At 35.0% G+C, this 17,083-nt stretch overlaps 1 protein-coding gene across 3 annotated transcripts in view; it reads left to right on the top strand.

Annotated features, from left to right (window-relative positions):
- The window catches only part of CENPI (centromere protein I), a 55,634-nt gene that overhangs the window by 13,433 nt on the left and 25,118 nt on the right, over positions 1-17,083 (top strand). For all 3 annotated transcript variants that reach the window (XM_011383812.2, XM_011383811.2, XM_023525235.1), the window contains exons 6-15: positions 1,810-1,858; positions 2,136-2,182; positions 4,863-4,952; positions 5,283-5,411; positions 5,647-5,814; positions 5,968-6,088; positions 7,219-7,310; positions 8,804-8,921; positions 9,013-9,077; positions 13,518-13,612. In XM_011383812.2, coding sequence (XP_011382114.2) covers positions 1,810-1,858; positions 2,136-2,182; positions 4,863-4,952; positions 5,283-5,411; positions 5,647-5,814; positions 5,968-6,088; positions 7,219-7,310; positions 8,804-8,921; positions 9,013-9,077; positions 13,518-13,612 — 974 coding nt within the window. The remainder of the gene's footprint in view (positions 1-1,809; positions 1,859-2,135; positions 2,183-4,862; positions 4,953-5,282; positions 5,412-5,646; positions 5,815-5,967; positions 6,089-7,218; positions 7,311-8,803; positions 8,922-9,012; positions 9,078-13,517; positions 13,613-17,083) is intronic.

Below are 17,083 nucleotides of genomic sequence, written 5' to 3'. Positions count from 1 at the left end.
CAAAGTGCAATATAAATGAATTCTGTGTTTATGTATACGTTGTTAAGAATGGGGAATAATAAAACATGCTTTCCACTTTCTGGTAATAATTCTAGTCAGGGACTGAGTCTTTTGTAGCCCAAGTATTTAGTAACACTATTCATGGCACACAGAATATAAACTTCATAAGAACAGACTTTTTTGTCTATTTTATTCACCACTCAGTAAATACTTGTTTCATGAGTGAATGAATGAATAGGAACTGCTCATAAATGTTTCTCAAATCAGTTGCAGTATACTTGCATAGTTTTCATGGTGCTCACTAGAGAGTTTCTTGCTCAGCTTGGCAGGAGGGAAGGGGGCCTACGTTTTTTTCTTTTTCTCTATCTTTTAAAAAATATTTATTCAAGTATAATATACATAAAGAAAATTCCCCATGTCATAAGTGACTAGCTCAATTAATTTTTACAAATTAAACATATTCGTGCAAATATCACCCAAATCAAGAAACAGGGAGCCTAATTTAAAAACATTACTTCATAAAAGTCATTTTCATATAATTTGGTGGGAGCCTGACTCTAATGACTCAGATATGGTGGTTAACTATTTGCCAGAAAGGCAGTTGTAGTCTTAGGGGCATATATGAATTTCCCTTTTCTAGATGTGTTTAAAGGAGAATGTCAGATTTCCTATACTGCTGGAGCCTAGGTCAAGAGATTGTGTGACACTCATTTCATACCCAACATGATAAATAGTCTTGCTAATGGTTCATATTCCTAGGGATGTGAGTTTTTTACTGAAAGTTATTAGATTGTGTTGAATATGGCAGAAATGGTCATAATATGTATCCTTCCCTTAAAAAAAAGAATTCTATGTTTAAATTCATAGTTCTTACAAGTATGTCCAAAGTCTTTCTGAAACTGTTGCTAAGTAGAGGAGAGGCAATATGGAATGTTACTTTAGGCTTTAAACTTTAGAGTTACGACTGCCAAAATATGTTTTTTAAAGAAAGTCTGCTTTTGTTACTTTCTATAGTCCCATTAAATAATTTATTTTTCAATTTCCTAACATCTAGAGCAGGTGCTGACAAATATTTTTCTTAAAGGGCTAGGTAGAAGATATTTAGGTTTGAGGGCCATACTGTCTCTGTCACAACTATTCACTCTGCTGGTGTGGTGGAAGCAGCTATAGACAATACATACATGAATGAGTGTGGCTGTATTCCAATAAAACCTGACTTACTAAAACAGGCGACCAGAATTTGCTGACCCTTGAACTGGAATAAAACCTCAATAAATGGACGCTCAAAATAAAACGGTATAAGGGAACCAATCATTCAGTAATTTAAGTAACATATTTATTGAGTGTGCTATTTGCCAAACTAAGGGCTAAATGGTTAAATAAATTATGGTATATTCACTCACTGGAATATTAAGATCATTGAAAATGATCATTTTGAAAACCAAACAACATGAGAAAATGCTTTTAAGTGGGAATTCAGGATAAAAGTTTTAAGTTTCTATCTTAATAAATATGGACTACTAGAAGGAATACATGAATTTTTGTTAGGTAGAAGGATGTTTTTCTGTTTTTCAAACTGCAATGTTGTTATATCCCAAAAATAATTTTTAAAATGACATAATAAGATGCCAATTAAAACTTTTTTTAATCATTACTATATAGTATGAAAAGAGAAGTTTTTTAAAACAGTTGTCCAATGATGTCCAGAAGCATATTTACTTAATCATTACAAGATTGACATTTAAGGAAAATGTGTTTCTTCTTTTCTTATCATTTCTCTCTCTTTTTTAAATCTTTCTATTTTAACAGTGCCCTTATGTCTGCCATTTCTTGTATTTGCTTACCAAAAAAGAGAATGGTGAGTATTTTCATTCTAATTATATTACATTCACTCTGTGGAATTAGCATTTGTATTGGCCTTTATAAAGTTAATTATTAGCATCAGTTCTAAGGATTTTGTGGCAATTGCTTTTCAGTACTTTTATCAAAGAGCATCTGCTTAATGGCTTGACTGAACAGGGTGTTTATATTCTTGATGTGTTGTAAGAAGGAGCTATATGAGCCACAGGCTTTCTTTTTATTTTGAACCAGATACATAGTACTTTCTCTTCTTTTTTTTTTTTTACCTTTGCTAGTCAAACCATTTCGAGTAAGAAAACTGCTTGATCTTCAGGCTAAAATGGTGAGTACCAAAAAGACCCTGAACTAGCCAGTGTACTACTCTATGATAGGTACTGAGCTGGGCTTTGAGGACATAAGATAGTTCAAATGAGTCATTATTTTCAAAAAACTTATTGTCTAGGGAGCTCAGTTGACAAAATAAAAAAAATTAGAATCACGCTGGTGTCAGGAGTGGTGATACTTGAGAGAAATTTAGGGGATGAATAGGATTTAACTTGGCCAAGAAGGAAGAGCGGGGCACTCCTGAGAGAGTGAATAGCATGAGCAAAGACACGGAGCTGTCAAACAGTAGAAACTGTTTGGGGAACTAGGTTGGTATGGTTGGGAAACAAGTGTCAGGGGGTAGTCAAAAATGACTACTTTATTTTATTAAAGTGACCAGTTTATTTATTTATTTTTTTTGTTGACGTGATCTAGGAAAGCATTCTTTTCTGGATACTTAAACTTCAGTATATTTATTCCCTGATCATTATCTCGTCCTTACAGCTCTCTTGCATTATCATTTCCACTATACCTGCCAGGTAACAGAGATCTGTAACGCTTTGGGTATAAAACAATAGGAAGTTGCAGTGCCTATGCCTAACTGCTGAAGCCTGCATGACCTACCCGAAGGCATTTAAATTTAATGAAAAACACAAACACATTCATGCTTCTCCAGTAGGACTATAATGTTTACAGCATACAGTTAGTACAATTCAGTGATTGTTCTTCTTTTGCGTTCTATGGATACCATATCTTCTCTTAGCTCTCTGAGGATATTAATGATAATGTTTTTGTTCAAATTGAGTTTCACTTCACATTAATAGAAATTGTGAAAAAGATATACATTTTTCAATGTTAACAGCAAAACATTTCAACAGAATAAGAAAATTTTTACTATAAATAAGCTCTTGCTGATTTGTGTTGATGAAAACAACAGTGTATATTCAAGTTTTAAAAAAATGATTTAGTACACGATTGTCTAGATATTTTAAACCCAGACATGAAATGTATGGCTTTATTAACATTCTATATAGTATGTTACTAAATTATTCCATCATCAATGCCATTTATAAATATGCATTTATAAAATTGTTTTGATTAGCTATATTTTGGTGACTTTGGTTAAGTTCAACAATATCAAACCAAGAAGACACAGCCATGCTCACATATAACCGAACATATATAATGGTAACAGACATAATCAGCATGTGAACAAAATATATTGGATATGTGAATTTCTGGTACTCGCAAGGACATGTATCCCCTCCATACTCATCCATGCCCCATAACTCCTGATCCATGGAGGAAACAAAACACAGAAATTGACTCTCAGATGATAAGCATGAATGGTGGGAAGTGTTATATTATAAGCACCAGGCCCAGTTGAGAGCAGTCTTTGGAACTGGAAGCGGGAGGTAGGTTTCTTCTTAAGGGTTGGTGACTATGGTTTCTGGGATTCTCCTCTTGCCACAGGAATGAGCCTGTGCGCCTTAGGCTGTGATTTTGTTTTTCTCTTCCCAGCTTTGTCTCTGTTTCCTCAGAGTTCCTTTCTTTAGTTTGGTCTTTCACAGTAGAGGCTCTTCCCTAATACCTGGTAAACCTTGTTTGTCCATATTTAAATGATCCCTCATTTGCTGTTGCCTCCTTTCTTGTTCTCTTCGAATTTGTGATTTTTATACCTTTTCATTCATTTACTTTTTAGTGAGGCTTTGGGAGGACCCAGAGTTAAATACATATGTTCAATATGCCATGTATAAAAATGCCCCTTTTGAAAAAGAGTGTTAACTTTTTAATAACAAAGATAGATTTAGTTAAGTAGACAGTAAGTTCTAAAGGTCTTTCCACTACTAAATATCTGCTTTCTCGAAAAACATCGCAACTCAAAGCAAGCACTCTAATACTAATCGATAGGAGTACAGAGATCAGAAGATATTTGGGCATAGAAAAACTGGGTCATTTTGGTTTTATTATAATAAACTTAATTTCAAGAAGCTGTTATAAGGATGCTGTATTGCTAAGCCCCATTTTCTGCCTGCCTTATTTTGTATAGTAGTGGATTCAACAAAATTGTAATATAATAAAACAATTTGGTTACTTCCTTGAAATTCATTTTAGTGATATGTTTTCTCTGGATAGCCAGATATATATCAAACACATGTATCCAGCTGTAATGACTTCTGTCATTGTAAAATTCATGTTTTGGTTAAGACTTGCAGTTATAGCAAGCAGCTTGGATACTGCATACCCATTGTTAGATTTCCTAGTTAATTTTTCGTGAATTATGATTTTAAATTGTTAATATTTCCTTTGCTCTATTTTCTTGGCATCCCTTTTTGTCTTCCCACCTTCCTGTCTACATCAAGAATTAGTAAACTTTGAGTGCTAAATATGCTACCAGTGAGAGTAAGCCATGCTAACAGATATGACTGGTAAGACTAAGGCATGGGCAGAGAAGAAGAGAGAAAATATAAGGAAGAAGTAAAGTAGGGGAAAAGGTCATAAAAGAGAAGACAGGTTGGTGAGGGTTGTTTTACGATAGTTGATTTAAATGGCTGCTTTGATTTTTCTATAGCATTTGCCTATAACTATATCACATAGTAAAATTAAGGTCTGAATATATGTTTAATCTTTTATTTTATTGTTATTTGTTTTCTTATTGACCACAGGATTGAAAACTGAAAACTCTCATTTTATTTCAGGGAAAGCAGCCTTATCTCCAGGCTTTGTTGTCACTGTATAAGTTCTTTATTCCTACTTTGATTTCTGTATCTTTGCCTGTAAAGAAGAAGGTAAGGGATTAAGGAGCAATGAGTCATATTGAGATTGAAAAATGCTGTTCTTGATGAAAATAATTTACAAATTTGGACTATAATGTTTACAGCATACTGTTTTAAGATCTACTTTGTGGCATTGTTTCTGGGAAGTATTTTTTAGAGATTGGCACTATGTTTTGATTGCATTCGATGTAATTAATTGATTCCTGATCAGTAAATCTTTAAATGGATTTGTATGGGTACAAAATATTTCATAATACACAGTCAATTAATGAAGAGTTTGGATTTTATATTGCTTCAGCTTATAGGTACCTACTCTCATGTACTTTATATTCAAATTTATAGATCTTTTTTAAGAATTCAGAGAATCTGTGGAAGACAGCTATATTTGCTGTGAGGCAAAGGAATCAGGGACCTTCTCCAGAACCTCTAAAGCTGATGTTAGGTCCAGCTAATGTCCGTCCTGGAAAAAGAGTAAGTATCTAAAACCCCAAATGACTTGAGAGGCCTTTTTAAAATAAAGCCTAACAATAACCATTCAGATGTTGGAAGAGACTATAGATATTTAAATACATTTTTATTAATCAGGATTCTATGCAAACCACATTCAAGCTCCATTCATTGAACCACCTTAACGACTGCTTTTACATTTATATTTTGTAGTCTGTTCAGTCCATTGATAGATTGGTTTATTCTCTTTCTTCTTTAGAAATGGAATTCTCCGTCACTTATACCAGTGCTAGATTCCAGTAGCCACAGTAAAGAATATGGGAAAAAAGGAATGAGTCTTTCTGATTATCTTGGTAGGAATAGATCATTTCCAGTAGAACAGCTTAAAAGCTTCCCTCAGCTCTTACAGAACATTCATTGCTTAGAGGTATGTGACTGGACCATGTGCTGATTTGCATTTTCCATTTGCTCTTCATGGCCTTTCTTTTTGTTATACATTTCCTATCTATTGATTTACTTGTTGCTCTCACCTACTTTTTATATATTTATGTAAAGTTGACCGATTGTTTTGTCTTTGCAGCTGCCTTCTCAGATGGGTGCAGTGCTGAACAATTCTCTGCTACTTCACTATATTAACTGTGTCAGAGATCAATCAGTCTTACTGAGGCTCTATCATTGGTTGAGTCAAACATTACAAGAAGGTAGAAAACTGATACTTAAAAGTTGGATGAATGAGGAAGGAACAAGATAGTTTACAAATGGGTTTCTTTTATAAGAGTGTCAAATTCTAGACAGGAGGAGCCTTCATATGCTGTAATTATTTCTCTGGTAATCATATATTCAGAGCTTGAATGCTTCCCTTGTTTTAATTTTAAGGGCAGTAAGAAAGTAGGTGTGTTGTTAAGGAAATACTGCTAGATGGCCACCAAAGCTCACTGGGTGACTCCACTTTGATGACCATCACAATCCAAGGACTCTTTATTTTTGTATGTCCGAAAACTTGCCATTAAGCCCCTAGAATCTTAAAATCAATGCTAACCAAACTCAGAGGGGACTATTGCATAAACCAGAATGTCACCTTATTATTTCATAATGGAAGTAATTCTGGCAACCAAAACGTTCATGTCTGCCAACTAGAATAGCTTCTTTCTTAGGCTATTCAATATATATGGGAGCCAAATTAGTCATTAGAAGATTTTCTAATTATAGAATTGAAGGAAAGGGCAGCGAGGAAGTTTTTCATCCAGGCCATAGTAAATCTGATCATTTTATTCCTCCAAGGGGGTCGATTTTTCTAGAGATAGTATTTTGTTCCCCAGATTGTTTCTGTCCTGAATAAGTAACTCCTGACTCCTCATGTGTTTAAAAGTTGGCTTAAGTCATTCCAGGTTAACTCTCCTTTTTCTGCTTAGAGACTTCCTTTAGGTAGGATATGATACAGTTAGATTTGCACTTACAAGAGTCCTGCCACTCTTAGATTACCCTCAGCTCACTGTAGTTGAAGTTCAGAGCATTGGCAAACTTGAAATTCACACATTCATAGTCTCTTGGATTACTATGTGACATAAAGCAAATCACGTTCATTATATACGAATTTTAGCAGTTGAATTTTTCACATACACTTTCCTCCTGTATTACTAAGTTCTTGAAGAACTTCTCACTATCGCTTCCATGTACTGTTGGACTCTACACTGCGAGTTGGCTAGGGTATATGAGACTGATGGCTTGTTTATATTTCTCATTTTTTTTGTCACTTTAGAGTTATGGTAATTATGTTTTATGTAGTTGTTATTGTACAACAGGATGCTAATGTTTAATATTTCTGCTTCAGAATGTATTTGGTACAAGGTGAATAATTATGAACATGGGAAAGAATTTGCTAACTTCCTGGACACTGTCATCAGAGCAGAGTGCTTCTTACAAGTAAGATTCCACTTCTTACTAAAATTTATTTGGATAGCCATTGAAAACCTTTTCTTTAGTGCTCAACATCTTTTGTAAACAATATTTGCTCAATTCAAAATTCATAAGTAGAGCTGAGTTGAATTGACATTTGTCTTCGTACTATTGGATTTAAAGAAAGAATTTGTTAAAGTATGCAAATAAGTGAGAATGGCCTGTAATTTAAGAGCACATACTGAAGATGTACTTGAATGTATTCGATTAATCGAATAAGCCAGTAAGATAAATCTCATAGGGTCACCCCTTGTATTCTTAAAATCAACATTGTTCAAATGTCAAATATGTTTTATTTGGCCTACATAACCCTCAGTTGTACTTTAAGCTACAACTCAGCTATCAGCACTATCAAGAAGCCTTTACTCAATACCCCAGTGTGGGTTAGATGTTTGTTCTGTGTGCTCCCGTGGCTCTCTATGTTTACCTGTATCATGGTACTTTTCAGCATCTGTTTCTCTATACATTATAACCTCCCAGCGGATGGGAACCCTGTCTAAATTTTCTTCATGTACAGGCGTTCAGCTTGGTACCTGGTACAAAAGAGATGCTCAATTAATGTTGTTGAATAAATCTCAAGGATTTGGTGTGAGACCATTGAGTTGGAGTTGGGTGTGAATGATGCTGATGAGGATAAAGAGATGAATTTAGGTTACTTTTTAGGTTTCCTGCTTGGGAAGATGATGATGGAATTCAGTGAGAAAGGGACTAGAGGAAGAGCAGGGTTGGAAAGAAAGATAAATTTGATTTAAAAGATGCCTGTGGGACATCTAAGAAGTCGTATCCAGAAGGCAGTTAGATAAGGAGTCTGGAGCTCAGGAAAGAGAATTAGGCTAGAGACACAGATTGAAGACTCCTTATGATATAGGTGGTGGTTTTAGCTATGTTATTGGTGAGCTTGTCCAGAGAATTCATGTCATGAAAAGGTCCAGAATAGAGTCCTGGTGTGCACTACTATTTAAGGCTCAGGGTGACAAAGGATAAAAGGAAGGCCCTAGGGTCTTACTTTGGTGGAAATGTAAATAGCCTAGATACTCAGTCCTCTCCAGATGGAGTTGCCCAGAGTTTGGGTTTGTTCTGTGGCCTCTAATGAAATTCCAGCCTCACTGTCTAACGTTGTATACATTTAGTGACTGTTCAAGTGACTGCATGTTCTCCAAAATAGTACAATTTTATTTCTCTTTAAAAATATTCCATAACTTCACTTTTTACCTTCTTTCTAATTGATGAAGTTTATGGTGTTTGGAAACTCTATTGATAAAGATGCTGATATATCCAAATATTAATCATCTGATCCTTTTTATGAAGAAGTCTGGTACCTAACTCAAGACTTTGAATTATATTGATGACAAAATTAGTCTAAGAGTAAAACAACTAAAGCATAGAATAAACTGGTTGTTTAGAGAGCAGTTAAAACCGAAGAGTTCCATATAAGGTTTTACCGTTGACTTATGTTACAGGAGGGGTTTTATTCCTGTGAAGCATTCCTATATAAGAGCCTTCCTCTCTGGGATGGCTCCTGTTGTCGGTCACAGTTCCTTCAGCTTGTGTGCTGGATTCCTATTAGTAACTTCTCTGGTACGTATTATTGAAATTTTGGGTGTCAGATATAATTCAATGTAATATTAAATAAAAGTATTTTGTATAATCTTTTTTTTTAATTTCCTAGAGGTGAAACCAGTTATTTTTGACCATCTAACACAGCTCTTCTTTACATCAACCATTTATTTCAAGGTAAAAAAAAAAAAAAAACAAACTATCTTGCTTAGATTCAGTGGGAACCGTTATTCTATAGCCAGTGGTCCATGATTCCAAACCCACGTTATGGCAGTGGTTTTCTAACAGAATTCTCTTGGACTTGAACTTGAGATGCTGCATCACTGAAATCAAAGTTAATGTGTAGAGTTTTCTGTTTTCAAGGTTTTTGTTGCATATAGTTTTTCTAAACTGTTGTCACTTATAGCAGATGACAAAATGAATGAGCAGGTGGCAAATGAGTATTAATAAAAACAGACTGGAGAACACTTAAGCATAGTTAGTTTGATCATAGTGGTTGATATTTTTGTAGATACACTTATTCTTTTCACCAACATTTATTGATTACCCACTATGTGCTAGATACCCTTTTTGACACTGGAAATACAGTAATGACCAAAGCAAACATGTGATATTCATATTCATATTGTATATTTATAATATAGTCATTTTCTGCTAATAAAATTGTTCTAACCTTATCTAGTAAATTGTGTTACTATTTTGAGGCATTCTCTGAAAAGACCACTGTGGCTTTCAGTTCTACCTGACTGAGTTTGAAAGCCACTTTCTTATAGAATGGTTATTTCTATTACAAAAGAATGACAATATAAGTAATGTTTCTTTTATAACTTTTTTTTCCACAAGAAATCACCTACTATTGGCCACATTTACAGGAAAAACATGTTGTCCTGGTAACTTACTACTAGACCAATATCATTCATATGATAATACACTCCACTTCTCTCAGTTAATATATTTTCAGGCCCTTCATTTTACAACTTTTTGTGATTTTCTTCCTATCTTCTAATTAGGTTATTCTTTATTTCTTCTCTTATTCCACGAATCTAGAGAGCTATTTATCTGTCAGTTTTAGGTTGAACCATATGAAGTTGCCATTTTTGTAGACCAGGGATGTTTAACAATTGGCAATTCCATATGTTCCAGCCTAATAAGTAAATAATACATTTATACACACATACATATATTTATATTTGAGAGTGGGGGTGGGGAGAGGAAAGGATGGAGGAAGGGAAACAGTGGGCCAACGACAGAACTCGGGAATACTCATTTAATTTTCAGCTGAAAAGGAGAGTCTAAGAAGGAACTTTTTCATGAAGTATGAAAATGTAATGTTATTAACCATTGTTACCCCAATAAATTTAATTTTTAAAAAAGTATGAAAAGAATCAGGAGAGCAATAGTGCCAAGGAAACAGAGAATACAGGATATCAAGGAGTGAAGGAACAATATTGCCACGTATCTCAGGAAGGTCCAGAAAGATAAGGACCAAAAAAAATTGTTTTGGAATTGATAATACAGAGGTTTTAGGTACCTTTGTGAACAGTTTCTGTGGAGTATGGGGGTGAAAGCCAGATTGTGGAAGTTGAGTCAATGCGAAGTGAAGACAAGACAGTGAGTATAGAATATGTTTCAAAGAGTTTGGCTAAAAGGAAGAGGTAGAAAGATAGCTATAGTGGGATTTTGAATCAAGGGATGGTTCTGGGGGTTTTTTGTTTTGTTTTTATTTGCCTCCAATGTGAGAAAAAACTGAGCATATTTATAGGTAGAATAGAAAGAGCCAGTCGAGAAGAGGGAGAGGTTGGAAATGGAGGATAATTGACAATGCAGGATTTCAGAAGTACGAAGGTACTAGTTTAAGACAAGATTATTTGCTCGGATGGATGTTGAGGGATTGGGAGGTAGCACTTATTCTTAAGACTGGGAGCAAGGACATATGGCTAGGGATATATATTCATACAGTTGGAAGAAAGGGCAAGATGTCGAAATACCTTGTGCCTAAAAATGTTAAATTTCTCAAAATAGAAAGTGTGTTGTAGAGGACAGAATTGAGTAGGGGGTTTAGGAGGATATTATGTGCTTAGGACAGCTGCTGAGAAAAATAGAACTGCTTAAAGATAAGTAAAAGGATTATTGAGCTTCATTAAGGGCCCATATGAAGTTGGAGACCATAAATTTGGCGTGGTACTAACCTTTATAGTTGTGTGTTTTTCTTCAGCTCAGATGTAGGATTGGAGAACATAAGTTATGAGTTGGAAGAAATCATTTAAGGTTTTGCTGGTTAAATGGAGTACAAGGGCATTGTGAATGATTAACAATGTGGTCTAGACTAGATACGGAGGTAAGGCCAGGAGAAGGCTGAAAAAGGTAAAAATTGATATTAAAAATGAAGGAATCAAGGGATTGAATGTATCTGAAGGTGAAGAGCAAGAATAACTAGTTGGAGTTGAGGATGGTAAAAGCTGGAAGAATAGGAGGTCATAATAAAGAAAAGATAATAGTAGATTTTGATGGTGGTTCAATTCAGGTTATGACAAAGTTTAGTATCTGGCTGTGGGAGTGTGTAACTAAGGTAGAGTGAAGATGAAGGTTATTTGGTTGGAGGTCAAGAAACAAGCTAAAGTAGCGGGTGGATCATCTTCATAGACACTGACATAACTCAGGGCCCGATGGCAGGATGTGAGGCAGGGTGAGAAGGTTTTCAGTGAATGTATACAAGTTTCAAGGAGGTAGATGACAAATATATGGAAAGAAAAAAAGTAAAAGGTAGTGTAGTTGGATAGTGTAAACCTCAAAGAGAAAGGTTTTTTTTATATAAGGAAGGAGGAGCAATAGTTTGGAAATAGTATTAAAGATAGATAGCTTTTGTGTTGTGTTAGAAAACCTAAGGATAGTCAAATTCATGAGAATGACTATAGCAAAGTGCAATCTGAAATGGGAGTCTTTGATCTTAGCTTAACAAATTCAGCTAATGTTACTGCTAATGAGGTTCTGCAGCTCAGAAAATAGTTGTAAATATTCTAAAACGGCAGATTTTTTCTGTGGCACCTGATTAAATAGAACATCTATTTGATTTATTTATATACTATCTTTTTAAAACTCCCTTCTTAAAGGGATATTTATTTCTCATTTTATATTTACCATCTCAAAGAAGCTTATATTCTGTTCCCTTATTAGGAGTGGGGAGCTAGGGAATTGTCCAAGTAGTGAAGTGTGGGCTGTGGAAATGTTTTCAGAGGAAACAGTGTCCTGGCTGAGTGCTGAGGGAGAGCCAGGTATGATGAGAATAAGAAGACAGAGAAGGCACACTTTGAAGAATATGAAGGTGTAGGTTTAGATTACCATGGAACAGAAGTGCTGGAAACTACAATTGAAAGATTTGGGAAGGATGGGATCAATGAAAGGGGGAGAGAAGCACAGAGAAGTATAGAGAACAAGAAAGAGTGGGGTGACTAAAGGGTCATTCATTCACACTTGAATGTGAGGTGTCAAGGTTTTGTCCAGGTCAGAAACATCCAAACCTTAAGAGAATTTTTATGAGTTTATTTGAGCCAAACTGATGACATGCTGGGAAGCAAAATCTCAAATGTTCTGGAGAATGAAGGTTTTGCAGTGTCTTGTATACATTTGGGATTAAGGAGTGAACATAAGGAAGATTGTATGAAGGTAGAGGAAAGCAAGGTCCAGGATAGTTAACATTGTGCTCTCTAGATAAGGTGGTTATACCCGCAGGGAATCTGGAAAAGAGGATTACTTCTGACATTTCAAAGGTCTATTAACCTAGATGCACAAAAACAGTGGACTCTGCTTAAAATCCTTTCACTAAGGAAGTTCTAAGCCTGGACGTTCCTACCCACTCAGTTAAGAATTTATGATCAAATCACACTGCAAGGTTACTTTCGGCCAGTGAACCTGTACATACCCCCTTTTTTGTTCGCATTCTAAAAAATATTAATCGAGCTGTTTGTATGAAGTAGCACTGAGCACCCCATCACTGGAGATACTCAGATAGTATCTCAGCCTTTATTTATTAAGGATGTTTCAGAAAGCTTTCTGTATTAGGTTTCGGGATGGTATGGATTGCTTTCAAATTTATAGATATTATGATTTATCCTCATAAATGCCCCAAGCACTCTTCTGTCAGGACTATTTATATATGTGAATGAGGAACTGGAAAATAAAGGCAAGGCCTGAGAAAGGAAAAATCTAGAATTGTTTGTTTTCCACACTCACAGAAGACAAGATAAATTTTATGACCATCAATGAGGGAGTAAATCTTAGATGTAGATGCAAGGTAAAAAGAGTGGGAAACTCTTATCTGTAGCAACTACAAAGGATCTCTGAAAAGAGACAGGGGTGGGTGTTAATGTATTTGGTGATGTAATAAATGTTATAAATGAATGTAATATAGAGAAACAAGAGTCTCTTCCTGGGCTGATAAGCTGGGGTGGGGAAAATAAACTTGTGCTTGTGTCCAACTGTGTCCTGGAGATAGATCAGGTTGGAGCAGCAGCTATTGGGTATAGTTCCTTCTCTAAGCCTCTGATTTAGTTTCTTAGTTCTCAACATTATGGTATGTCTGAATGACTTCATGAATACTTTTTTGTTTTGCCCCCTCAGTGTAGTGTTCTTGAGTGCCTGAAAGAGCTACTGCAGAATTGGCTGTTGTGGCTTTCTATGGACATCCACAGGAAAACTGTGCTGGACAGTCCTCTGTGAGTCATCTTACAAATCTTCAAGTTCTATTATATAAATCAGAGAGCAAACCCTAAGTATATAAGTGACTTGAAAGAGTTAATACTTATTAAAGAGTTAATAAAACATTAAAGAGTTAATAAAACATTGGAGAACTGACATTGGAACTTGCAACTTTGGCCTCCATTCAGTTTAGCTTACTTAATAAAATGTATTCTTATATGTAAAGTCAATTTTGATAATGGCTAGAAAAATCTGTAATTTTACGGTATAGTTTTGTTTTGTTTTGTTTTTGTTTTTGTTTTTCTGATGTATTTTGGTTATATATTAACTTATTTTCACCTTGAAATTAAAAAAAAAATAAGCCCTGAATTTCCATTATGTTGATTATTGTTAAATGTATACTTTATCCTTAAGGTGGAAGTAAAAGACTGAATTTCAAGGAACTACCTAATCAGGTTGTTTTGACTCTACCTAAAATCTTTGGCTTCTCCCATATTCTGTTATCAACCACATTACTTTTAACATTAATTTATATACTTTGTATTGCAGAAGATTGCAAACACACTCAAAAGTAGAGAAAATAGTACAGTGTTACCCCATGTACACATCATCCCACTTCAATAGTTATCATGTTTAACATTTTTTTCACCTATAATAACTCTTACTTTCCTCCTCCTCCATACTAGATTTTTTTTTTATAAATTTATTTTTAATTTATTTTTTTGGTGACATTGTTTAATGAAATCCAGTAAGTTTCTGGTGTACAATTTAACAGTAAGGCCGATATATATATTGCATTGTGTGTTCCCCTCCCATAGTTATTTTTCTTTCCATCACCGCATATTTGACTCCTTTTACCCCATCTCTCTCCTCCCTCCTCTTACCCTTCGGTAACCACTAGTCTATTGTCCATGTCCATGAGTCTCTGTTTGTTTGTCCTGTTTGTTTGTTGCTTTTAGGTTTATATCTCACATATAAGTGATATCACGTGGTTTTCAACTTTTTCTGTCTGGCTTATTTCGCTTAGCATGATTACCTCAAGGTCCATCCATATTGTCACAAATAGCAATATTTCATCTCTTCTTATGGCTGTGTAGTATTCCGTTGTATATATGTACCACCGCTTCTTTAGCCAGTCATCTATCGTAGGACACTTCGGTTGCTTCCATATCCTGGCCACTGTGAACAATGCTGCTATGAACATCGGTGTACAAATGTCTTTTTGGATATGAGTTTTCAAGTCTTTGGGGTAAATACCCAGTAGAGGGATTGCTGAATCATATGGTAGATCAATTCTTAGTTTTTTGAGGAACCTCCATGCTGTTTTCCATAGCGGCTGTACCAATTTTCAGTCCCACCAGCAGTGTATGAGGGTTCCTATTTCCCCACATCCTCTCCAACATTTGTTATTACTGGTCCTGTTGATTATAGCTATTCTAACAGGTGTGAGATGGTATCTCATTGTGATTTTGATTTGCATTTCTCTAATAATAGCAATGAGGAGCATCTTTTCATTTCTTTGCTGGCCATTTGTGTGTCCTCTAGGGAGAAGTGTCTGTTTAGGTCCTCTGCCAATTTTTTGATTGGATTGTTTGGTTTTTGTTGTTTTTATTGAGTTGTATGAGTTCTTTGTATATTTTGGATATTAGGCCCTTATAGAAGGCATTGCTCGCAAATGTATTTTCCCATTCAGATGGTTGTCTCTTTACACTGTTGACGGTTTCTTTTGCTGTGCAGAATATTTTTAGTTTGATGTAGTCCCATTCATTTACTTTTGCTTTCACATCCTTTGCCTTTGAGGTCAAATTCATAAAATCCTCTTTAATTCCAAGGTCCGTGAGTTCAGTTCCTTTGTTCTCTTCTTTGCAGTTTATGGTTTCAGGTCTTATATTCAGGTCCTTAATCCATTTTGAGTTAATTTTGGTTTGTGGTGATAGACAACAGTCTAGTTTAATTCTTTTGCAGGTGGCTTTCCAGTTTCCCAGCACCATTTATTGAAGAGGCTTTCCTTTCTCCACTGTATGTTTTTGGCTTTTATTTTATTTTTTTTTGTTGAAAATTATTTGCTCATATAAGCATAGGTTTATTTCTAGACTCTCGGTTCTGTTCCACTGGTCTCTGTGTCTATTTTTCTGCCAATACCACATTGTTCGATTACTGTCACTTTGTAGTATAACTTGAAGTCAGGCAGAATAATGCCTCCAGCCTTGTTCTTTTTTCTTAGGATAGCTTTGGCTATTGGGGTGTTTTCTTCTTCCATACAAATCTGATGACTTTTTTGTTCTATTTCTTTTAAAAATGTCAGTGGGATTTTGATTGGGTTTGCATTAAATCTGTATAATGCTTTAGGTAATAAGACAATTTTAACTGAGCTGGTTCTTCCAGTCTAATAACGTGGATTATTTTTCCATTTCTTTGTATCTTCTTCGATTTATTTTAACAGAGTCTTATAGTTTTCATTATATAGGTCCTTCACATGTTTCATTAGATTTATTCCTAGGTATTTTATTCTTTTTATTGCTATTGCAAAAGGAATTATTTTCTCCACTTCTTTTTCTGACACTTCGTTATTGGAATATAGGAATGCTATGGATTTTTGAACATTGATTTTGTATCCAGAAACTTTACGGTATTTGCTTATTGTTTCTAGTAGTGTTTCATGGACTCTTTAGGGTTTTCTATGTAGAGAATCCTGTCATCTGCAAAGAAACAGTTTCACTTCTTCCTTTCCTATTTGGATGCCTTTTATATCTTTCTCTTGCCTGATTGTACTTGCTAGGACCTCCAATGTTATATTGAATAACAGTGGTGATAGTGGACAGCCTTGCCTTGTTCCTAATCTTAGAGGGAAGGTTTCTATTTTTTCACCATTCAGTATAATGTTGGCTGAGAGTTTGTCATATATGGCCTTTTTATGTTAACGTGCTTTTCTGTACCGATTTTGTTAAGAGTTTTAATCATAAATGAATGCTGCATGTTGTCAAAGGCTTCCATTGATATGATCTTATGATTCTTGTTTTTTAATTTGTTTATGTGGTGTATCACATGAATTGATTTGCATATGTTGAACCATCCATGTGCCTATGGGATGAAGCCACTTGATCGTGGAGTATAATCTTTTTTAATATGTTGCTATATTCGGTTTGCTAGTATCTTATTTAGGATTTTTGCATCTGTGTTCGTGAGAGATATTGGTCCGTAGATTTCTTTTTTTGTGTTACCTTTATTAGATTTTGTTATCAGGGTAATATTGGCTTCATGAAATGTGTTGGGAAGTATTGCCTCCTCTTTGATTTTTTGGAAGAGTTTGAGGAGAATAGGTGTTAAATCTTCTTTGAATATTTGGTAGAATTCACTGGTGAAGCTATCTGGTCCTGGACTTTTACTTTCTGGTAGGTTTTTGATGATTGTTTCAATTTCCATACTGCTGATAAGTCTATTTAGATTTTCCAGTTCTTCTTGATTCAGTCTAGGAAGGTTGTATCTTT

This window comes from Pteropus vampyrus, unplaced genomic scaffold (assembly GCF_000151845.1).
Source record: "Pteropus vampyrus isolate Shadow unplaced genomic scaffold, Pvam_2.0 Scaffold543, whole genome shotgun sequence".
NCBI classification, from domain to species: domain Eukaryota; kingdom Metazoa; phylum Chordata; class Mammalia; order Chiroptera; family Pteropodidae; genus Pteropus; species Pteropus vampyrus.
Note: the sequence above shows the minus strand (reverse complement) of the source record. Positions and strands in the feature narration are given on the sequence as shown.